The 25,326-nt window shown below is 43.8% G+C and overlaps 1 protein-coding gene across 1 annotated transcript in view; it reads left to right on the top strand.

Annotated features, from left to right (window-relative positions):
- LOC118399179 (protein argonaute-3-like) overlaps positions 1 to 8,369 on the top strand; it is a 49,490-nt gene extending 41,121 nt beyond the window's left edge. Inside the window, exons 13-19 of the mRNA XM_035795042.2 lie at positions 3,464 to 3,623; positions 4,325 to 4,415; positions 4,582 to 4,776; positions 4,963 to 5,097; positions 5,199 to 5,300; positions 5,572 to 5,771; positions 5,993 to 8,369. Coding sequence (XP_035650935.1) covers positions 3,464 to 3,623; positions 4,325 to 4,415; positions 4,582 to 4,776; positions 4,963 to 5,097; positions 5,199 to 5,300; positions 5,572 to 5,771; positions 5,993 to 6,101 — 992 coding nt within the window. The 3' untranslated portion in view covers positions 6,102 to 8,369. The remainder of the gene's footprint in view (positions 1 to 3,463; positions 3,624 to 4,324; positions 4,416 to 4,581; positions 4,777 to 4,962; positions 5,098 to 5,198; positions 5,301 to 5,571; positions 5,772 to 5,992) is intronic.
- The last annotated feature ends 16,957 nt before the right edge of the window (positions 8,370 to 25,326 follow it).

The following is a 25,326-nucleotide window of genomic DNA, read 5'->3' as shown; positions in this document are numbered from 1 at the left end:
GCATTGTTTAATGTGGCGTGATATACATTTAATTACATCACGGTGGCAAGATGCTTTGTGCATAACACAAGTGATTTTTCAAAAAATTGTTTAGAGATTATTTCACTTATAATTCACTGTGTTACAATTCCAATGGATCAAGATGACATACACTAAGTTGACTACGCCTTTAAATTCCAGAAAAATGATGATGCTTTAGAAGCTTCTGATCGACAACAGGCTAATTGACAACATTTTAGTCATTTGGAGGTGTACCTGTGGATGTAGTTCAAGGCCTACCTTCAAACTCAGTGCCTCTTTGCTTGACATCATGGGGAAATCAAAAGAAATCAGCCAAAACCTCAGAAAAAAATTGTAGACCTCCAAGTCTGGTTCATTCTTGGGAGCAATTTCCAAACGCCTGAAGGTACCACGTTCATCTGTACAAACAATAGTACGCAATTGTAAACAACATGGGACCACACAGCCGCCATACCCCTCAGGAAGGAGACGTGTTCTGTCTCCTAGAGATGAACGTACTTTGGTGTGAAAAGTGCAAATCAATCTCGGAACAACAGCAAAGGACCTTGTGAAGATGCTGGAGGAAACGGGTACAAAAGTATCTACAATTGAAGTCGGAAGTTTACATACACCTTAGCCAAATATATTTAAATTCCTGACATTTAATCCTAGTAAAAATGCCCTGTTTTAGGTCAGTTAGGATCACCACTTTATTTTAAGAATGTGAATGTGAAATCTCCCGTCTTGATTACTGCAACTCGCTGTTGGCTGGGCTCCCTGCCTGTGCCATTAAACCCCTACAACTCATCCAGAACGCCGCAGCCCGTCTGGTGTTCAACCTTCCCAAGTTCTCTCACGTCACCCCGCTCCTCCGCTCTCTCCACTGGCTTCCAGTTGAAGCTCGCATCCGCTACAAGACCATGGTGCTTGCCTACGGAGCTGTGAGGGGAACGGCACCTCAGTACCTCCAGGCTCTGATCAGGCCCTACACCCAAACAAGGGCACTGCGTTCATCCACCTCTGGCCTGCTCGCCTCCCTACCACTGAGGAAGTACAGTTCCCGCTCAGCCCAGTCAAAACTGTTCGCTGCTCTGGCCCCCCAATGGTGGAACAAACTCCCTCACGACGCCAGGACAGCGGAGTCAATCACCACCTTCCGGAGACACCTGAAACCCCACCTCTTCAAGGAATACCTAGGATAGGGTAAGTAAGGGTAAGTAATCCCCCCACCCCCCCAAAAAAAAAATATTTAGATGCAAGTGGCTGTTCCACTGGATGTCATAAGGTGCATGCACCAATTTGTAAGTCGCTCTGGATAAGAGCGTCTGCTAAATGACTTAAATGTAAATGTAAATGTAAATGTCAGAATAATTGTAGAGAGAATGATTTATTTCAGCTTTTGTTTCTTTCATCACATTCCCAGTGGGTCAGAAGTTTACATACACTCAATTAGTATTTGGTAGCATTGCCTTTGAATTGATTAACTTTGGTCAAACGTTTCAGGTAGCCAAGCTTCCCACAATCAGTTGGGTGAATTTTGGCCCATTCCTCCTGACAGAGCTGGTGTAACTCAGTCAGGTTTGAAGTCCTCCTTGCTCGCATACGCCTTTTCAGTTCTGCCCACAAATTTTCTATAGAATGGAGGTCAGGGCTTTGTGATGGCCACTCCAATACCTTGACTGTGGTCCTGAAGCCATTTTGCCACAACTTTGGAAGTATGCTTGGGGGTCATTGTCCATTTGGAAGACCCATTTGCAACCAAGCTTTAACTTCCTGACTGATGTCTTGAGATATTGCTTCAATATATCCACATAATTTTCCTTCCGGCATGATGCCATCTATTTTGTGAAATGCACTAGTCCCTCTTGCAGCAAAGTACTCCCACAACATGATGCTGCATCCCCTGTGCTTTACGGTTGGGATGGTGTTCTTCGGCTTGCAAGCCTCCCCCTTTTTGCTCCAAACATTATGATAGTCATTATGGCCAAGCAGTTCTATTTTTGTTTCATCAGATCAGAGGAGATTTCTCCAAATAGTACTATCTTTGTCCCATGTACAGTTGCAAACCGTAGTCTTGCTTTTTGATGGCGGTTTTGGATCAGTGGCTTCTTCCTTGCTGGGCAGCCTTTCAGGTTATGTCGATATAGGACTCGTTTTACTGTGGATATACAGTTGAAGTCGTAAGTTTACATACAGTTGTCGGGAGTTTTAAAAAGCACTGTCGTTGCACCAATGTACCTAACCATGAATATCAATGCCTTTCTTAAAGTCAATACACAAGTATATGTTTTTAAACTTTCATATATAGTTAAGAAATTCATGTTAGCAGGCAATATTAACTAGGGAAATTGTGTCACTTCTCTTGCGTTCTGTGCAAGCAAAGTCGAGGTATATGCAGCAGTTTGGGCCAACTGGCTCGAACTGTGTGAAGACCATTTCTTCCTAACAAAGACCGTAATTAATTTGCCAGAATTGTACATAATTTTGACATAACATTGAAGGTTGTGCAATGTAACAGCAATATTTAGACGTATGGATGCCACCCGTTCGATGAAATACGGAACGGTTCTGTATTTCACTGAAAGAATGAATGTTTTGTTTTCGAAATGATCGTTTCCGGATTTGACCATATTAATGACCTAAGGCTCGTATTTCTGTGTGTTTTATTATATTATAATTGTCTATGATTTGATATTTGATAGAGCAGTCTGACTGAGCGGTGGTAGGCAGCAGCAGGCTTGTAAGCATTCATTCAAACAGCACTTTCCTGCGTTTGCCAGCAACTCTTTGCAATGCTTGAAGCACAGTGCTGTTTGACTTCAAGCCTATCAACTCCCGATATTAGGCTGGCAATACTATAGTACCTATAAGAACATCCAATAGTCAAAGGCATATGAAATACAAATGGTATAGAGAGAGAAAAAATTCCTATATATATATATATATATATATATATATTGAAGACTCGTGTTAAAAGGAACCACCAGCTTTCATATGTTCTCATGTTCTGAGCAAGGAACTTAAACGTTAGCTTTTTTACATGGCACATTTACTTTTCTTCTCCAACGCTGTGTTTTTGCATTATTTAAACCAAAATTGAACATATTTCATAATTTATTTGACTAAATAGATTTTATTTATGTATTATATTAAGTTGAAATAAGTGTTCATTGTTCGTTCAGTATTGTTGTAATTGTCATTATTGCAAATATATATATTTTGGTCCTCCAATATTCTGTATCGGAGTTGAAAGATCATAATCGGTCGACCTCTACTAATTGTGTATTTTCCACGACTGTGTATTTATTTTGGATATTTCCATAGCCAGAGTATACCATGTACAAGATGGCATTAAGTGTAAGATGTTTCCCGGCGTCTACAATATGGCATTGGATGTAAATGGTTACCTGTGTCCTACAATATGGCACCAGGTGTAAAATGGTTCCCTTTGTCTCTCTAACAGCTGAGGTAAAGCGGGTTGGAGACACCCTCCTCGGCATGGCCACTCAGTGTGTCCAGGTGAAGAACGTGGTGAAGACGTCCCCCCAGACCCTTTCCAACCTCTGCCTCAAGATCAACGTCAAACTGGGGGGCATCAACAACATCCTGGTCCCACACCAACGGTAAAGCAAAGTGAAAGAGCGGGTGTGGCCACAGGCAGAAAACCCCTATTTAGCAGGAACGCCTATATACTTTATGATGGAAAACACCTATGTAGTGTATGACAAAAACCTATTTGGACATGCACGACTGTTCAAAAGTTTGGGGTCACTTAGAAATGTCCTTATTATTGGAAAAAAGTGTGTCCATTAGAATAACATCAAATTGATCAGAAATACAGTGTAGACGTTGTGAATGACTGGAAACGTTGTGAATAGCTGGAAACGGCTGATTTAAAGATATATCTTCATAGGTGTACAGAGGCCCATTATCAGCAACCATCACTCCTGTGTTCCAATGGCACGTTGTGTTAGCTAATCCAAGTTTGTAATTTTGAAAGTCTAATTGATCATTAGAAAACCCTTTTGCAATTATGTCAGCACAGCACAGTTTTAAATAAGCATTAAAACTGGCCTTCTTCGGACTGAGAATCTGGAGCATCAGCATTTGTGGGTTTGATTACAGGCTCAAAATGGCCGGGAAAACAAATACCTTTCTTCTGAAACTCGTCAGTCTATTCTTGTTCTGAGAAATGAAGGCTATTCCATTCGAGAAATTGGCATTGGACAAACACATTGCTTTCCTTTCAAAAACAAGGACATTTCAGTGACCCCAAAGTTTTGGGCTGTAGTATATGTCTGATGTTTGTCTCTCTCTCCACCAGTCCCTCAGTGTTCCAGCAGCCTGTTATCTTCCTGGGGGCCGACGTCACTCACCCTCCAGCCGGAGACGGAAAGAAGCCATCCATCGCAGCGGTCAGTCTCTTCCTGTCACTCTAGTTTCCATTTCCACTTTCCTCACAAACACTGCCTTGTCTATCTAGTTGACATGGAGTCTGATGGCTCTAGTACATTGGTAATCTACTAGTTTGCTACAATAGCGTTCTGAAACATGGTGTCAGAAGTCATGTTTCTGTCCCAGGTGGTGGGCAGTATGGATGCCCACCCCAGCAGGTACTGTGCCACAGTGAGGGTCCAGAGACCCAGACAGGAGGTGATCCAGGACCTGGCCTCCATGGTGCGGGAGCTCCTCATCCAGTTCTACAAGTCTACCCGCTACAAACCCACCAGAATCATATTTTACAGGGATGGTGTGTCAGAGGGGCAGTTCAGACAGGTTAGTTAAAATACTTATGTCCCCCTTAAATCTCTCATTTAAAGTTGACAGCCAAGCCAAATGATGTCCCTATGTTGAGGAATACATGTATTACAAAAATGTTCTTCATAGACTATTTGCCTTAAACTTGAATTCTTCACCGCGTGCCACTCTTTGCTGGTGAGTTGACTTCTCTCTGTGTGGCAGGTGCTGTACTATGAGCTGCTGGCGATCAGGGAAGCCTGTATCATGTTGGAGAAGGAGTACCAGCCGGGCATCACCTACATCGTGGTGCAGAAACGCCACCACACACGCCTCTTCTGTGCAGACCGCAATGAGCGGGTAAGCAGTGCTATGGATCTCTCCTTGTACATTAATGATTGACTTTATCTGCTAGATTGGTTGTTGAACTGTTTTTAAATGGAGTGTTGTTTCTTTGGCAGGTTGGACGGAGTGGTAACATTCCTGCAGGCACCACTGTGGACACAGATATCACTCACCCCTATGAGTTTGACTTTTACCTCTGCAGCCACGCAGGAATACAGGTGTGTGTCAAGACTCACACCAGGGTTATGTTCAATAGGCATAAAATGTGAAATACTAAAGTCAGCATTCTTATTGGACAAGTTCAGGTAGTATATCCTGCTTATTTCTCCCTAATGTCGACTCTTGCCGTCATTGATACTTTCTCAGAGGTTCGTCGGCCTCTATTGCTTTCCACTACACTTCCTTGTCAGTGTGGAATCAATGCTGGTATCCTCTCCATGGAACCCTCATTGTTCCTGTGGAATTACAGACTTCGCCTTCTCCCTACAGGGTACGAGCCGACCATCCCATTACCACGTCCTGTGGGACGACAACTGCTTCACGGCTGACGAGTTTCAGCTGCTCACCTACCAGCTGTGCCACACCTACGTCCGCTGCACCCGCTCTGTCTCCATCCCCGCGCCAGCCTACTACGCCCACCTGGTGGCCTTCCGTGCCCGCTACCACCTGGTGGACAAAGAACATGACAGGTGAGGGGGGGGGGGGTTCATTTCATTGTGATCAGTATACTTTTCTGTAGGGCTAAAATCACTGTCTTGTGCTGTTTATCAGGTAAAAAGAAACTGGAGGCCGATGTCATGTATTGACTATAAAATAATAGTCACGTTTATTTAAGATAAATGTTCTCTTCTTCTCTTTCTGTCCTTTTCCCTTTCTCGTTTCCTCACTTCCTTCTCTTGAACACACGCAGTGCGGAGGGCAGCCATGTCTCGGGGCAGAGTAACGGCCGAGACCCCACGGCCCTCGCCAAGGCTGTTCAGATTCATCACGACACACTGAGGACTATGTATTTCGCCTGAGAGGTAGAATACCCCTCCCAACACCCCACCCTATCAGCCTCTGTGTCCTAGTGGGGGTCAGCCATCGCATATCGGACTTTGGGCTGGCGCAGCTCTGGTCCCGATGAGGGGATGCCAAGCCGCGAAGGATAACAACAACCAGAGGGGAGTACAGCAACGTTATGCAATATGAAACCAGCCAATCCTCTCCCAGCCTGTTCTCCTTTGCTGTGTTTTTAATGAATGGATCGTCTCTGATACTGCTCCTTGAGCTGAGCTCAACTTTTGCTTTGTCTTATTTTCAAAATGGCAGAGTGTAGAAGACAAGACAGGGGAATTGATAAGGATGGTTTCAGGGGTTGGGTGGGGACGTAGCAGGTCCAGTGAGGATCATTCTTGTTCCTCAACCCAGTGCTGATATGATGACTTGCCTATCCATGTTCAAACGTATAAATTGTCCTCTTTCAAATGTCTTCGTTAGCTTGTTGTCGTTATATGTGCGTCTTTGTATGTTCTGTAGAAGTCTGATTGCCATGGCGATGCCTGTTAGTCGAGAACGCTTGTGAATCACAGCTATGCCCTTTTTCATAGGGCAAGCTGCTCGCCCAGTTACTCTGCTCTCTTTAAGCCAATGGGGATTTACTTGCAGTCATTGAGCCTGTCAGAGTTGAACACGGCAAACTCTATCTCTATCAAAAGGCATTTACAAAAAAAAAAATGTTTTACAGCTATTGTTTGTCGTACTTTTAGAATATCAACCCTGGCCACACCATGGACCTACTCAGAACCTTTACAGAGTTCACTGTGGTAGCTACAGAGTTCACTGTGGTAGCTACAGATTTCACTGTGGTAGCTACAGATTTCACTCTCTTTTTTAAAAATTATGATTTATCCTTCTGTGATTTGAGATTAATCTTATTTATCATTCATTTTCAGCAATAGAGCACTGTTCGTTTTGTCAAATTTGAACTAAGGAACTGATGTCACACCTTTAAGTGCAATAAGTCGTTAATGCATAAAAAGGGTTCTATGGTTAACATACCGATTTGTATATTTTTGGGCCATTATGACATGGGCAGGTGATAACGGATAAAGAATGTAAACTGGGGCAAGGATTGATGCCACAAAATGGTTATGTGGGGGTGACATTACACAATACGTGTTTTTTCGTAAATGGAGTGAATTATGTGCCCGTTTTTAGGTGGAAAGAAGAATTTGAAAGACCAAGGATGTATCTATTTTAGTTGGAGCTCCTCTGAGATCAGTGAATTAGTTTAGTTATACAGTCAAATAATCTCATCCAGGCATTACTGTCAGCATGATATGCTGTCTAGGAATGTCTGGGGTTAGAGAGCACAGCATGTATGGCTGCATGGATTCAGTTTCATGATTTCATTTTTAATGTGAATTATTTTTTAATATGTCGACTGATCAATTGAAGGTGGGGACAGTTAGCTAACAGATCTGTATCGTTCATTTTAACCCTCTAGTGGAGGACTCATTTTGCACTGTTCAAAGTAAGCCTTCAAATTTCTGAGTTTTATCAAGCCGTTTTGTCACATTTTGAAGGGCTTTGCCTTGCTGTGCAGTATCCTCCAGGCGAGGCCTTTGGTTTGGTCAAGCTGGAACGAGACGAAACTCAATGTGCCTCGTGGGATTGTGAGGGGGAGGACTGGGGTCATCTGCATGGGGCTTCAAGCGTGGGTGGTATGAGCCTTGTCTGACTGGGACACAGGTGATCCCTGCTCTCACTGCAAAAGAGGCAGTGTTGTAGCATGGCCAGCACTCTGCCACACTCATTGTCCTATAGCTACGTGTTACCAGAAACCAAACTAGCTGCTATACCACATGTTATTTTGTTCATATATATACCTACAAAGAGAGACTATAAAAATATATGACAATTTACTGCACTTAAAGATGCATGTGTTTCAGGTGAGACACATACCCTGGTGCTGAGCGGTGCAGTATGGGGGGGGGGTAGTAGAACCCCCTCTGTTGTATTCAGACATTATGAGCTTCGTGTTTTAAAGGATCAGGTGTAACAGTAGAGAGGACTTTCCACTTATAATACAGGGGACACGCTTTCATTCCCAGAGGGTGTGGTCTTTTAGTCATCAGTACCCCGGGGGCCAAACTGTATGTGTGAATTAAGTCCCAGCAAAATGTCAGACATTACCAGCATCTGATTTTACTTAAAGAACAGTGTCGGTATGATCTCATAAACTGTTACGGTGTGCTAATGTGTAGCTGCTCTGCTTGTGTGATAAAATATTTTTTTTAAATGTCTGTACGGTAGTAAAACGGAAAGGAATTATCTCTCTACGATGCCACGGAATTGACCTCTAGAACCCAGTGGGCGGGGTTTTGCATCTAGGTGTGGGGGGGGTTGTGAACTTATGCTGCCGTTCGTGGGAGGTGGGAATTTACCAGTTGTGAAGTCGGAAATACTAGTGGGATGCATTCACGTGCTTTGAACTCATTGAGGAATGGCTAATGGCTATCAAGCTGCGTAAACCATAAATTAAAAGTACAGCTCTCATGCTTGCAAACAAATTAAAGGGTTCAAAAACCATATTAATAGATTGCTATTTAGAAATGTTTTGTTGCATTTAACTTCCGAAAATGCTGTTATCGAGGTTATTTCCTTAGTAGGTGACAGAGGTCATCATGTGGGAGCACAGGATGATGGACAAATTTACCACTAGTAATTAGCAGTTGGAGGGCCATTCAAGTCGATTTTCCCAGTTGTATGTGGTGAATTCCCACTTGGTTAACGAATGCAGCATTATTCTGAGGCTGGGGGACAATACAGGGGAGACGCGTGGCAGCCTACAGTGCATTCGGAAAGTATTCATACCCTTTTTCTACATTTTGTTACGTTACAGCCTTATTCTAAAATAGATTTTCTCCTCATGAATCTACAAACACTACCCAATAATGACAAAGCAAAAACAGGTTTTTGCACAAAAATGATACTTTATTTACATACGTATTCAAACCCTTAGCTAGGAGACTTGAAATTGAGCTGTGGTAAATTCAATTGATTGGACATGATTTGGAAAGGCACAGACCTGTCTATATAAGGTCCCACAGTTGACAGTGCATGTCAGCGCAAAATCTAAGTGATGAAAGTTGAAGGAAATGTCTGAGCTCCATGACAGGATTGTGTTGATGCACAGATCTGGGGGAAGATACCAAAAAATGTCTGCAGCATTGAAGATCTGCAAGAGCATAGTGGCCTCTGTCATTCTTAAATAGAAGAAGTTTGGAACCACCAAGACTCTTCCTAGATCTGTCCAAACTGAGCAATCGGGGGAGAAGGGCCCTGGTCAGGGAGGTAACCAAGAACCCGATGGTCACTCTGACAGAGTTCCTCTGTGGAGATGGGAGAACCTTCCAGAAGGACAACCATCTCTGCAGTACTCCACCAATCAGGCCTTTTAGGGTAGAGTGGACAGACTGATGTATTCCTCAGTTGGAAGTATTCCTCAGTTGAAGGCACATGACAGCCCGCTTGGAGTTTGCCAGGCAACTGAAGATTCTCAGGTCTGATGAAACCCAGATTGAACTCCTTGGCCTGAATGCCAAGCGTCACATCTGCAGGAAACCTGGCACCATCTTTACGGTGAAGCATGCTGGTGGCAGCATCATGCTGTGGCAATGTTTTTCAGCGGTATGAACTGGGAGACTAGTCAGGCTTGAAGAAAATATTAACAGAGAAAAGTACAAAGAGATCCTTGATGAAAAAACTTGCTCCAGAGCGCTCAGGACCTGGGGCGAAGGTTCACCTTCCAACAGGACAACGACCCTAAGCACACAGCCAAGACAACGCAGGAGTGGCTTCAGGACAAGTCTCTGAATGCCCTTGAGTGACCCAGCCAGAGCCCGGACTTGAACCAGATGAAACATCTCTGGATAGACCTGAAAATAGATGTGCAGCAACGCTCCGCAACCAACCTGACAGAGATAGAGAGGATATGCAGAGAACAACAGGAGAAACTCCCCAAATACAGGTGTGCCAAGATTGTAGCGTCATACCCAAGAAGATTTGATGCTGTAATTGCTGCCAAAGGCGCTTCAACAAAGTACTGAGTAAAGAGTCAGAATACTTGTGTAAATGTGATATTTCAGTAATTTTTTTTATTAAAAATATGTTTTTGCTTTGTCATTATGGGGTATTGTGTTTAGATTAAGGGGGGGGGTTAAAAAAAATCCATTTTGTAACGTAACAAAATGTGGGAAAAAATCTGAATACCTTCCAAATGTACTGTATTTCCTATATAATGGCAGCCCAATGCCTATGTAATGCACTGCTCTTGACCAGGGCTCTGGGAAAATGTAGTGCACTATGTAGGGAATGGGGTGGCCCATAGCGCACTATGCACTACCTATGTAGGTAATCAGTGGCATTTGGGACTCAACCAGGCTCCTCCATGTGATGCCCACCCTCTAAACGCTGGAAATCAGATGCCTTCTTTCGTGTTGTTCTAAACTATTTAAAATTCTGAAATTGAGATATATTTGTATATTATAATGAACACTTATTTTTGCTAACAAATTCTATAAAAATAGAACAATAATAATAAAATATAGAAGACAATGGTAATATGGTCACTAATAATAATCCAAATGCAATAGACTGATGTGGTGTTTATTTGTTCCATGTCAAAGCAAAGCGTGTCGTACTGAAGCTACATCTGTAGCATTTAAATGACCTACTGTGAGGGGGATTGCTGATTTTTTTTGGGGGGGGGTCAGATGTTGTTCTGTAGTGACTGATTGGATGAACCTCCCCCTATTTCCCATCACCCTCCTCTCTGTTCATTGAACTAATAATCTCTGGAGAGTAGCCTAGCTTCCATTCAGTAGATTCCATTCATCTCACAGAGCCTGGTCTACTAGAACAGGTAGTGAATATGACCTCCATTTTTGAGTGTTGATTTCATCTGAGACATTTTGTCTAATTTTGTGTGTGTGTGCATCTCTCAAAGTTTTTTGTGGGAAAGGGTTGAAGGTTCATCCTTGGACAAAACTCCATAGACCCGTGCCTTTTTCTGATGGTGCTGAAAACAAGTAAATCAAAGAAGATATCTTACTTTCAAAACATTGAGGGCAATATGCCCCTCTCTACATTGATACGTATATATTGATACATGACAATACTGTCCAACATGTGCATGTATGTGTGCGCCTGGGTGTCTGTTTGTGTGTACCACTGACATACTGTATGCCAAGAACACAACAATATGCAGAACCAATCAGTTTTGAGGTGTCGGGACCAAAAAAGCTTGTGGGGATGATAAGGTGGGCAGGCACTCACAATGCACAACCAAAAATGTTGCTTTTAATAACTAGACACTACAGTGGATATTTTAGACTGCCTCCCTAGTGGCAAACTGTTTACTGTAATGCATGGGGTTTTCAGCCCTGGTTCCCTTTAATCATTTAGTAGATGTTCAGGGATGGTATGTTCTAAAGTGAATAGCAATAAACAATGTGATCTTTAGGCTCTGAGCAACTGGCTGTTGGGTTTATACGAGGATTGCTTCCCAAATGCCACCCTATTCTCTTTATAGTTCTCTAATGTTGGCTCTGGTCAAAGTAGTGCACTATATAGGAAATAGGGTGCCATTTTGGGAATCAACCCTAGTGTAACCCAACCATTATTCTAGGCTAGACAGAAATACATGTTATATTTGTTTAGAACCACTGCTCTGGCGTTCTGCATTTCTTCTGAAGGTCTTTATTGAAGAGCTTTGACGTTTTACAGCTAGATGTTTATAGACCGAGAACAACCATGCAGTGGTCCAGTTGTGCCACATGAGTGCCCGCTTGCCTAAGAAAGGATTCCTCTGTAAATCTCCAAACCCTGCATCTCTATTGTGGTTGGCTGCATATCGTACTTAATAAGATACAACTGACAAATTGCTTCGGTAACAGTATGCTCTAGATTCTTTGCCTGATTATGAAATTATTGTGACACTTTTAGAAGTATAATTATATGTAAAATACTTTTTTTTTTGCCTGATCCTGGTCCTAAGTTGAGCCTTTTTATTTGGTTGTCATATTTAATTGTTTTAATTAAATACTGTATGTATGAAATCTGTGTTGGTGTATTCATTGAGAATGGATGAGTAATGTATGTTGATCCTTAGTCTTTTTCTGCATCATTCCTAGAAAGACTGAGATATGGTTTTCAACTGTGATGGTGCTGGAGAGAGGTGTGTAACTTGCGGGGAGATCAATGCCCCCAATATTTGAGACGAGCCAATTTGACCCCCTCAATAATACACCATGATGGATTGGAAATGATTTTCCCATCGTAGCTAGTTATTTCTCATGATCACGACATAAAAGTTGTTTTGTCGAGATCCTGAAACAAACTCTAGAAATAGGAGTGGACATATTGATGATAGAGTGACAGTATTGCTGAGGCAGTGAGCCCACATGTTTTTATTGATTGCTACACTAAGGGATGGTCAATTTCATGTGGACATCATGCTTTCATTTGTGTAAGTGAGGATTTGGTGAACTGTATAGTCTTTAGGTTAGGTTCCATACTACATACACTGTGCGGTTCCATGCCAGCCCATCCATACTTAATACACTTTGTGTTCGTTCCCGTGTATGGATATGGATGGGCTAGCACGGAACCGCACAGTGTATGTAGTATAGATGGGCATAGGCTCTTAGTGGTCTGGCAACTTGCGTCAACCAATTTTTTATTTTACTTCTATTTCACCTTTATTTAACCAGGTAGGCTAGTTGAGAACAAGTTCTCATTTGCAACTGCGACCTGGCCAAGATAAAGCATAGCAGTGTGAACAGACAACACAGAGTTACACATGGAGTAAACAATTAACAAGTCAATAACACAGTAGGAAAAAAAAGTGGAGTCTATATACATTGTGTGCAAAAGGCATGAGGAGGTAGGCGAATAATTAGTTTTGCAGATTAACACTGGAGTGATAAATGATCAGATGGTCATGTACAGGTAGAGATATTGGTGTGCAAAAGAGCAGAAAAGTAAATAAATAAAAACAGTATGGGGATGAGGTAGGTGAAAATGGGTGGGCTATTTACCAATAGACTATGTACAGCTGCAGCGATCGGTTAGCTGCTCAGATAGCAGATGTTTGAAGTTGGTGAGGGAGATAAGTCTCCAACTCCAGCGATTTTTGCAATTCGTTCCAGTCACAGGCAGCAGAGAACTGGAACGAAAGGCGGCCAAATGAGGTGTTGGCTTTAGGGATGATCAGTGAGATACACCTGCTGGAGCGCGTGCTACTTGCAGACTAACAATGTGTGGTTAGTCTACAAGTAAAGAGAGAAATGAAGATACAACAGAATACAATCTCCAATTCACATCTCTTATAAACAATTTGCATAGCTATAACATGACTATGATAACTTAATGCTATACAGGACCACACAACGCAATTCAACATGACTGACTGCACTAATTAAGATCAAAGTGGTGGTGCTGCACATGTCCTACAAAGCATAGCACCATCTTCAGTACAGGGCTACAACTGCACAATTAACTTGAATACCTCTAAACAGTCAAATACAATGTAATACCCATATAATGATGTGCCATACACCTATACAATTACAGGGCATATAAACAATGCACTGGGGGACATTTTCCTTTACAAATACAGGGTTAAATGTGTGAAATGATATGACAGCCAAAACAGAGAGAGCCCGCTCGCAATAGCTAGCTCTCAGTAGAAACTACTAATTAGCATAACCATAAATATGGATAAAAATTAAGATATGAATAATCAAAATATTTAAATGAATAGAATGAACTAATTCAAAGAACGAAAAAAATACATCAAATAATATAGGCCTAAATGCTCAAGCGCACACATTCGTTCTGACTGTCTGCTCAGACTAACAGCCTCACATGTTGTTCCTGTCAAGATGCGTGAGGGAGGGCCGAGCCAATACACTCACAGTCACACACTTAGCAGCCGAGGAGAGAGAGGAAGAACAGCTGTGAAGACAACAGCTGGAAAATTAGTCGGAAGCACAGTAGTATTTGGATGCATTTTAATAATGTTGACCGTGTTAGAGCACAGTGTAGAATTTGCCAAAACAAAATCCCATATTAAGCCGGTTCTACGCCCAACCTTCGCCGGCATATGCGAACTGTGCACCCAACTGTGAAGCTAGCTGTAGCGGATTTTTGAGAAACTAGCGGGCCTGCTAGTGATAGTGGTGGAGCCAGCATCTCCATACGTGGAGATGTATCCACTCAATCAAGTAGGCCTACTCCGCGACCCGCAGCAATGCAGTCTTCTATGGACCAGTTTATGCCAAAGTCTAGCAAATCAAGGCCAAATTGATATTGCATTGGCTAAAATGATTGCCACCTATTTCCAGCCATTTTCGATCGTGGAGGACAGAGGTTTTAGAAATTATAGCAATAGTCTAAATCCAATGTACGCAATTCCAGGCGGGAAAACCCTTTCAAAAGGGAAAAAGTCCAAAAAGCTACTGCAGTTTGCCTTACCACTGACTGCTGGACATCAAGGGTAACCACTTCTTTCATGTCGGTTACATGTCACTTCATTGAAGATTTTTCGATATCTAGTCTTCTGGACTGCTTTGAGTTCAGCAACAGAAACACCTTGGATCCAAGATGGCGTAGCAGTCAGACGTCTTGTCGTGTCCCTTGTATATATCGTTTTTTTTAACATATTTTTCTTCGCATATCTTTTAAAACATTTTGCTAAACCTCAACTTCTAAATACTCTCCTGCAACCTGCCTCACCCAATGTAGCGCAGATCTGCTTTTTTTTCTAAAGTATTTATATTTACTTCGGATCCGGAACCCCTCAACTGAAGCTAGCCAGCTAACTACCAGCTATCAGTCAGCAAACCATTGCTAGCGGTCTTCAGCTAACCGCTCATCAGCTAACCTTTAGCTTGGAAAGCTCTCGCCAGTTCGAACAACTCGACTCTAATCAGAGCAAAACGGACCTATTATCTTTTTTATCCCCGGATTCCCACCTGATTCCCACCGCAAACGGAACATTTTCAGCTGGATCTTCACAACTAGCTAACCGCAACCCCGGATGATTACTCCTGGCTAGCATTTCCACCCACTTAGCTTGAAGCTAGAGCTCCTGTGCTACCACCGAAGCATACTCCTGGGCTACAATATCCGGACCCACGACCGGTCTATCGATGTCACCGCATGAAGAGGCATAAACAGACTCACCCCATCGCGACGTCCCCCAAAGGCTAACTTTCTAGATCTTGCTATCTCCTTGCTTGCTAATTCGGCCTGCTAACTGCTAGCTTGTTTAGCCCCGGTCCGCTAACTGCTACCTTGTTTATCCCCTGTCTACTAACTGTTAGCTTGTTAGCACAGGCCTGCTAACCGTCTGAATCGCCGCATCCCAACCACTCACTGGACCCATATTTACTTCAGTTCAAACTACTAATTTGGAAAATGACTCTCTCCAGAAAGTCTCTCACTGTTGCCGCCTGCTACTGATCCCCCTCAGCTCCCAGCTGTGCCCTGGACACCATTTGTGAATTGATCGCCCCACATCTAGCTTCAGAGATTGTTCTGTTAGGTGACCTAAACTGGGATATGCTTAACACCCCGGCAGTCCTACAATCTAAGCTAGATGCCCTCAATCTCACACAAATCATCAAGGAACCCACCAGGTACAACCCTAAATCTGTAAACAAGGGCACCCTCATAGACATCATCCTGACTAACTGGCCCTCCAAATACACCTCTGCTGTCTTCAACCAGGATCTCAGCGATCACTGCCTCATTGCCTGTATCCGCTACGGAGCCGCAGTCAAACGACCACCCCTCATCACTGTCAAACGCTCCCTAAAACACTTCTGTGAGCAGGCCTTTCTAATCGACCTGGCCCGGGTATCCTGGAAGGACATTGACCTCATCCCGTCAGTTGAGGATGCCTGGTCATTCTTTAAAAGTAACTTCCTCACCATTTTAGATAAGCATGCTCCGTTCAAAAAATGCAGAACTAAGAACAGATATAGCCCTTGGTTCACTCCAGACCTGACTGCCCTCGACCAACACAAAAACATCCTGTGGCGGACTCCAATAGCATCGAATAGTTCCCGCGATATGCAACTGTTCAGGGAAGTCAAGAACCAATACACGCAGTCAGTCAGGAAAGCTAAGCCCAGCTTCTTCAGGCAGACATTTGTATCCTGTAGCTCCAACTCCAAAAAGTTCTGGGACACTGTGAAGTCCATGGAGAACAAGAGCACCTCCTCCCAGCTGCCCACTGCACTGAGGCTAGGTAACACGGTCACCACCGATAAATCCATGATTATCGAAAACTTCAACAAGCATTTCTCAACGGCTGGCCATGCCTTCCGCCTGGCTACTCCAACCTCGGCCAACAGCTCCCCCCCCCCCCGCAGCTACTCTCTCCAGGTTCTCCTTTACCCAAATCCAGATAGCAGATGTTCGGAAAGAGCTGCAAAACCTGAACCCGTACAAATCAGCTGGGCTTGACAATCTGGACCCTTTATTTCTGAAACTATCCGCCACCATTGTCGCAACCCCTATTACCATCCTGTTCAACCTCTCTTTCATGTCTGAGATCCCCAAGGATTGGAAAGCTGCCGCAGTCATCCCCCTCTTCAAAGGGGGAGACACCCTGGACCCAAACTGTTACAGACCTATATCCATCCTGCCCTGCCTATCTAAGGTCTTCGAACGCCAGGTCAACAAACAGGCCACTCACTGACCATCTCGAATCCCACCGTACCTTCTCCGCTGTGCAATCTGGTTTCCGAGCCGGTCACGGGTGCACCTCAGCCACGCTCAAGGTACTAAACGATATCATAACCGCCATCGATAAAAGACAGTACTGTGCAGCCGTCTTCATCGACCTTGCCAAGGCTTTCGACTGTCAATCACCATATTCTTATCGGCAGACTCAGTAGCCTCGGTTTTTCGGATGACTGCCTTGCCTGGTTCACCAACTACTTTGCAGACAGAGCTCAGTGTGTCAAATCGGAGGGCATGCTGTCCGGTCCTCTGGCAGTCTCTATGGGGGTGCCACAGGGTTCAATTCTTGGGCCGACTCTTTTCTCTGTATATATCAATGATGTTGCTCTTGCTGCGGGCGAGTCCCTGATCGACCTCTACGACACCATTCTATATACTACCGGCCTGTCCTTGGACACTTTGCTATCTAACCTCCAAACGAGCTTCAATGCCATACAACACTCCTTCCGTGGCCTCCAACTGCTCTTAAACGCTAGTAAAAACCAAATGCATGCTTTTCAACCGTTCGCTGCCTGTACCTGCACGCCTGACCAGCATCACCACCCTGGATGGTTCCGACCTTGAATATGTGGACATCTATAAGTACCTAGGTGTCTGGCTAGACTGTAAACTCTCCTTCCAGACTCATATCAAACATCTCCAATCCAAAATCAAATCTAGAGTCGGCTTTCTATTCCGCAACAAAGCCTCCTTCACTCATGCCGCCAAACTTACCCTAGTAAAACTGACTATCCTACGATCCTCGACATGTCATCTACAAAATAGCTTCCAACACTCTACTCAGCAAACTGGATGCAGTTTATCACAGTGCCATCCGTTTTGTCACTAAAGCACCTTATACCACCCACCACTGCGACCTGTATACTCTAGTCGGCTGGCCCTCGCTACATATTTTCTTCGCCAGACCCACTGGCTCCAGGTCATTATATTTATATTTAACAATTTATATATTGAAGCGGTTTCCTGAGTCAAAGATGCCATCATCTCTCCCCTGGCCATGGTCAATGCACCTGTTGATGCTCTGACCCAAGAGAAGAGGAATGGGGAGGTAACCACAGGACATGTGACAGAGTTGATGGACACCCTATGTTCATCAATGGACAGAAAGTTCCACAGAATGGAATATAATCAGAAACGCTGCACTTAGTTAGCCTTCAGTGATGCCAGAGCAATTGATGAGGCTCTTCAAAGAATAACCTTAGCAGCAGGGAGGGGACAGCCCCAGCAGTCAGCTGGCTCAGGCACAAGATGGAGCAGAAGCACAAGCAGTAGTGCCACAAACGTCTGCTGTTTGGATGCTGTTTGACGAGAGAGCAACTGGGAATGCAGCACGAAGGAATCCCTCAGCAGATGCCATAATGGAGGTCCGATCCTATTTGGGGAGCCCATCCTCCAAAGATCTGCAGATCCTCTGAGCTGGTGGAAGAACAAGGCCCCTGTCTAAAGTCATTACAGGAGACTGCATAGTGGCCACACCTGTTCCCTCTGAGAGAGTCTTGAAAGTGAGGCAGCTTGCATTTCTCAATGCAAATCTCTCAAAAAAAGCTAAATATGGTCAGCATTGCTGTGTGTTGCTGGTTATAACATGGCAATAAAGAAAAGATGGACCAGTGTAATGTTTTAAGTGGGATACTACAGTTTTGCACATTGTTCATTATTTTTTCTTTGATATGGTTTAATATTCTATTATTATGTTGTTCAGATTGTATTCATTTTGAATTGTTACATTTAAACTCAGCAAAGAAACGTCCTCTCACTGTCAACTGCGTTTATTTTCAGCAAACTGCCCCAGACCATGACGGACCCTCCACCAGTCCTTTGCCAGTCCTGTCTGGTCCAGCGACACTGGGTTTGTGCCCATAGGCAACGTTGTTGCCGTTGATGCATGGTGAGGACCTGCCTGTCCGCAATAGGCTGAGAGAGGTTGGACTTACGGCTTGTAGGCCTGTTGTAGGGCAGGTCCTCACCAGACATCCCCGGCAACAACATTGCCTTTGGGCGCAAACACACCGTCGCTGTTTTGAGACATCGCTTTCATTTGTGTTTGAGCTCATCAGTTTACAAGTTAGAACCTTAGCAAGCTAAATGTCCTTTACCTTGAGCTAGGAGCTCATGTGGCATTATGCCCTCATGGGTCATACACATCAGTTATGAAGCTAACAACCAGCATACATAACAAGCTAGCAAGACTACCTAGCTAGCTCACAAGTCTAGCCAATTTAGCTGCGTTGTTTCTTGCATTGATCGGCTGCATGAGATAGGCTGTGGTCTTGGGGGCGCCACGCAGTCTGTGAGACCAGGCTGCCTGGCGCCACGCAGCCTGTGAGACCAGGCTGCCTGTCCAGTATCGTTCTGGGCTTCAATGCCCCACGAGCGCATTGCGACCTATGCAGCGGCAGCATGGTACTTTTGATTATCTTGACATTTGTTATGTTGGGATCACAAGAAAATTATCTTGATTTGACAAAACTTTTGTGTTGTAGTGATGATTAGATAAGTCGTGATCTCGACATAACGAGGGAATTTTATTTAGTTATATCTGAACTTCTATAGTGAACTGAGTAATAGCTCCTCTTTCTTCTTAACAAACCCTTATGTGAGCACTTGTAACACATAAATAAGTGCAGTCACATTTAACATGTAAAATTCATAAGCACAAATAAGAATTGTATAAAAAAGGATATATTTCGATTGGAGAAAGTTTCTATTGTGACAAGATGCGTATCTCACGTGTGAGTGGTAGGCTCAAGCAAGCCTGTTTCTCTCCCAGTCAGAGGCTGCATGTCTGTCTCACAGACTGACCTGCAGCAGCAACCTATCTTCCTTACAGTGCATTCGGAAAGTATTCGGACCACTTGACTTTTACACATTTTGTTACGTTAAAGCCATTTAAATGGATTAAATATTTTCCCCCTCATCGATCTACACACAATACCCAATAATGACAAAGCAGAAACATGTTTTTCAATTTTTTTGCAAATATATATTACAAATAAACTTCTGAAATATCACATTCACATGAGTATTCAGACCCTTTACTCAGTGCTTTGTTGAAGCACCTTTGCCAGCGATTACAGACTTGACTCTTCTTGGGTATGACGCTACAAGCTTGGCACACCTGTATTTTGGCAGTTTCTCCCACTCGTATCTGCAGACCCTCTCAAGCTCTGTCAGGATGGATGGGGAGCATCGCTGCACAGCTATTTTCAGGTCTCTCCATAGATGTTCGATCAGGTTCAAGTCCGGGCTCTGGCTGGGCCACACAAGGACATTGAGACTTGTCTCGAAGCCACTCCTGAACCTTCGCCCTAGTCTGAGGTCCTGAGCGCTTTTGGGCAGCTTTTCATCAAGGACTCTCTGTACTTTGCTCCTTTCATCATTCCCTCGATCCTGACTAGTTTCCCAGTACCTGCCAGCTGAAAAACATCCCATCAGCATGATGCTGCAACCACCATGCTTCACCGTTGGGATAGTGCCAGGTTTCTCCAGACGTGACGCTTGGCATTCAGGCCAAAGACTTCAATCTTGGTTTCATTAGATCAGAGAATCTTGTTTGTCATGGTCAGAGTCCGTTATGTGGCTTTTGGCAAACCAAGTGGGCTATCATGCGCCTTTTACTAAGGAGAAGCCCGTCTGGCCACTCTACCATAAAAGGCCTGATTGGTGGAGTGCTGCAGAGATGGTTGTCATTCTTGAAGGTTCTTCCATCTCCACAGAGGAACTCTGGAGCTCTATCTCAGTGACCATCGGGTTCTTGGTCACCTCCTTGACCAAGGCCCTTCTCCCCCAATTGCTCGGTTTGGCCGGGCGGTCAGTTCCAGGAAGAGTCTTGTGCATTGAAAATGATTCATTTTAAGAATGATGGAGGCCATTGTGTTCTTGGGGACCTTTCAATGTTGCAGACATGTTTTGCTACCATTCCCCAGATCTGTTCCTCTACACAATCATGTCTCGGAGCTCTACGGAGAATTCCTTTGACCTCATGGATTGTGTGCCTTTCCAAATAATTTCCAATCAATTGAATATTTACTACAGGTAGACTCACCTCAAGTTGTAGAAACATCTCAAGGATGATCAATGGAAACAGGATCCACCTGAGCTCAATTTAAGGTCTCATAGCAAAAGGTCTGAATATGTAAATAAGATATTTCAGTTTTCTATATTTGTGACTCACAACCTGGAGTGACATGTGCACTTATCACATAGTGAGTGACACATGCACTTATCACATAGTATTCCATACATAAGTTAAGGCCATACATCCTGAGTTGAAACCTGAGTGAGGTGCGATTTACAGTACATAAACAGATGCATGAGCCATATATTTATGTGGTGGGCACTTGATACGGTCACATGACATTGTTGTGGTATGTCACAAAATGTGGGGTGGCAGGTAGCCTAGTGGGTAGAGCGTTGGACTAGTAACCAAAAGTTTGCAAGATCAAATCACCGAGCTGACAAGGTAAAAATCTGCCGTTCTGCCCCTGAACAAGGTAGTTAACCCACTGTTCCTAGGCCGTCATTGAAAATAAGAATTTGTTCTTATCTGACTTGCCTAGTTAAAGGTTAGAAAAATAGACGAGGTAGTTAGAGTGGAATTCAGATGTTTATACACCTTAGCCAAATACATTTAAACTCAGTTTTTCACAACTCCTGACATTTAATCCTGGTAAAAATTCCCTGTCTTAGGATCACTACTTTATTTTAAGAATGTGAAATGTCAGAATAATAGTAGAGAGAATTATTTATTTCAGCTTTTATTTATTTTATCACATTCCCAATGGGTCAGAAGTTTAAATACACTCAATTGGTATTTGGTAGCATTGACTTTAAATTGTTTAACTTGGGTCAAACATTTTGGGTGAATTTTGAGGATTGAACCCTGTGGCACCCCCATAGAGACTGCCAGAGTTCCGGACAACAGGCCTTCCGATTTGACCCACTGAACTCTATCAGAGAAGTAGTTGGTGAACCGAGGGAGGCAATCATTTGAAAACCAAGGCTGCCGAGTCTGCCAATAAGAACGTGGTGATTGACAGAGTCGAAAGCTTTGGCCTACGGCTGCACAGTCATTTCTCTTATCGATGGCGGTTATGATGTCGTTTAGGACCTTGAACGTGACTGAGGTGCACCCATGACCAGCTCTGAAACCAGATTGCATAGCGGAGAAGGTTAGGATTCGAAATGGTCGGTAATCTGTTTGTTAACTTGGTTTTCGAAGACCTTAGAAAGACAGGGTAGGATAGATAAAGGTCTGTAGCAGTTTGGATCTAGAGAGTCACCCCTTTGAAGAGGGGGATGACCGTGGCAGCTTTCCAATCTTTGGGAATCTCAGACGAAAGAAAGGTTGAACAGGCTAGTAATAGGGGTTGCAACAATTTGGGATATCATTTTTAGAAAGAGAGGGTCCAGATTGTCTAGCCCGGCTGATTTGTAGGGGTCCAGATTTTGCAGCTCTTTCAGAACATCAGCTATCTGGATTTGGGTAAAGGAGAAATGGTGGGGGCTTTGGCGGGTTGCTGTGGAGGGTGCCGGGCAGTTGACCGGGGTAGGGGTAGCCAGGTGGAAAGCATGGCCAGACGTAGAGAAATGCTTATTGAAATTCTCAATTATAGTGGGTTTATCGGTGGTGACAGTGTTTCCTAGCCTTAGCTCTTATTCTCCATGGACTTTACAGTGTCCCAGAACTTTTTTGAGTTAGTACTACAGGATGCGAATTTCTGTTTGAAAAAGCTAGCCTTAGCTTTCCTAACTGCCTGTGTATATTTGTTCCTAACTTCCCTGAAACGTTGCATATCACGGGGGCTATTCCATGCTAATGCAGAATGACACAGGATGTTTTTGTGCTGGTCAAGGGCAGACAGGTCTGGGGTGAACCAAGGACTATATCTATTCCTGGTTCTAAATTCTTTGAATGGAGCATGCTTATTTAAGATGGTGAGGAAGGCACTTAAAGAATAGCCAGGCATCATCTACTGACGGGATGAGGTCAATGTCATTCCAGGATACCCCGGCCAGGTAGATTAGAAAGACCTGTTCGCAGAAGTGTTTTAGGGAGCGCTTGACAGCGATGAGGGGTGGTCGTTTGGTCGCAGACCCATTACAGATGCAGGCAATGAGGCAGTGATCGCTGAGATCTTGATTGAAAACAGCAGAGGTGTATTTGGAGGGCGAATTAGTTAGAATGACATCTATGAGGGTGCCCATACGGATTTGGAGTTGTACCTGGTAGGTTCATTGATAATTTGTGTAAGATTGAGGGCATCAAGCTTGGATTGTAGGATGGCCGGGGTTTTAAGCATGTCCCAGTTTAGGTCACCTAGTAGCAGAGGCTCAGAAGATAGATGGGGGCAATCAGTTCACATATGGTGTCGAGGGCACAGCTGGGGGCAGAGGGACGTCTTTTGCAAGCTGCAACAGCGAGAGACTTGTTTCTGGAAAGGTGAATTTTGAAGTAGAAGCTCGAATTGTTTGGGTACAGACTTGGATAGTAATACAGAAATCTGCAGGTTATCTTTGCAGTAGATTTCAACACCGCCCCCTTTGGCAGTTCTATCTTGGTGGAAAATGTTATAGTTAGTGATGGAGATTTCAGGGTTTTTGGTGGTTTTCCTTAGCCAGGATTCAGACACGGCTAGAACCTCCGGGATGACAGAGTTTGCTAAAGCAGTGAGGAAAACAAACTTAGGGAGGAGGCTTCTAATGATAACATGCATGAAACCACAGCTTTTACGGTCACAGAAGTCAACAAATGAGAGCACCTGGGGAGTGGGAGTGGAGCTAGGCAGGACCTGGATTAACCTCTACATCACCAGAGGAACAGAGGAGAAGTAGGATAAGGGTACGGCTAAATGCTATACGAACTGGCCGTCTAGCACGTTCGGGAACAGATTAAAAAGAGCAGGATTCTGGGCACGATAGCATAGATTCAAGGCATAGTGTACAGACAAAGGTAAGGTAGGATGTGAGTACATTGGAGGTAACACTAGGCATTGAGTAATGATGAGAGAGAGAGTCTCTAGAGATGTTTAAACCAGGTGATGTCATCGCATATGTAGGAGGTGGGACAACATGGTTGGTTCAGGCATATTGAGCAGGGCTAGAGGCTCTACAGTGAAATAAGACAATAATCACTAACCAGGACAGAACTGGACAAGGCATATTGATATTGGAGAGAGGCATGCGTAGCCAAGTGAACATATGGGTCCATTGAGTGGTTGGAATGACTGGGGACACGGCGATTCAGACAGTTAGCAGGCCGATGCTAACAGTTAGTAGACCCAGAGATCTACTAACAAGGGAATCTATATTCGGACAGCCTGTTTCTGTCCTGCCCTTGACTTTGGTGCATGGCATGTGATGCCCATAGCCTCTTCATCGCATAACTCCCCGATCTTGTCAAAAAGAAAGCTAGACAAACTGTGTCCAGTCCAGGTGGTGCTTTTTACAGGCAGTCCATCTATGGGAGGAAGGATGACAGCGTTGCGCAGCAGCTGAAACCTGGCCACGACTGAGTCCGAACGCTCCTTGGAGACAACAGGCTCCAGAACATCGAAACTGTTTAACATGGAATAACAAAAAATCAGAAGACATTACAACCCTGCACAACATCAGCATTCTGAGACAAAGTTTTCACTCTGATCTTTCTGAAGCGCTGCTTGATGAGACAGAAGCACAAGTCAGGGGCAAACTTGCTGTGGCCTGTGATCAGGAAGTTGAAGGTCCAGATTGTGGTGGAGGTTGTGCATGATCCGCCAGGCACAATACCAGGGCACAAACTTGTTCCTCTTTTAGCCACAGTTATCACAATTCAGGTCCACATTTGTTTTCCCAACTCCATAGTTGAAGAAATGGTGCATGTAGTTGCTTGGGCCAGCTCTCTTTTTGATGACTGTATGACTGGTGGATTAGAGTCAGGCGTGTTCTGCTGATTGATGCTGAAAGACAAATTCCAGATACAAATATTTTAGCATTATTATACAATAGATGTGAAATTGCATTATGAGAACATCACTACACACAGTTCATCCAGGGAATGTTAGCTATTGTAACTAGCCAGCCATCTAACGTTAGCTGGCTACCTAACAGCAAGCTTTAACTAGCAATACAAACTGATTGTCATAGCTAGCTAAAGTTAACCAATAGCTTCAATGCTATTTAGTTAGCTAGCTAACATTAGGCAATAACTAGCAATGCGAAATAGCATTCTGAGAAAACTACACTAACGGTACACACACTACATACACAAGTTAATGTTAGATAGCAAGCTGGCCACCTAACCTCAGCTGACGTTAGCGAGCTAATAGCAATCTTTAACTTTGGATCTTTTGTTTAGACATATCACGTTAATGTTAGCCAGCTAACAGCAAGCTTTAACTGGTCTTTTGTTTAGACATACCACATTAACGTTAGTTAGCTAAACAATGAACTATAATCCCAATCTAT

This window comes from Oncorhynchus keta, chromosome 20 (genome assembly GCF_023373465.1).
Source record: "Oncorhynchus keta strain PuntledgeMale-10-30-2019 chromosome 20, Oket_V2, whole genome shotgun sequence".
Classification (NCBI taxonomy): domain Eukaryota; kingdom Metazoa; phylum Chordata; class Actinopteri; order Salmoniformes; family Salmonidae; genus Oncorhynchus; species Oncorhynchus keta.
This window is presented reverse-complemented; position numbering and strand designations above follow the sequence as displayed.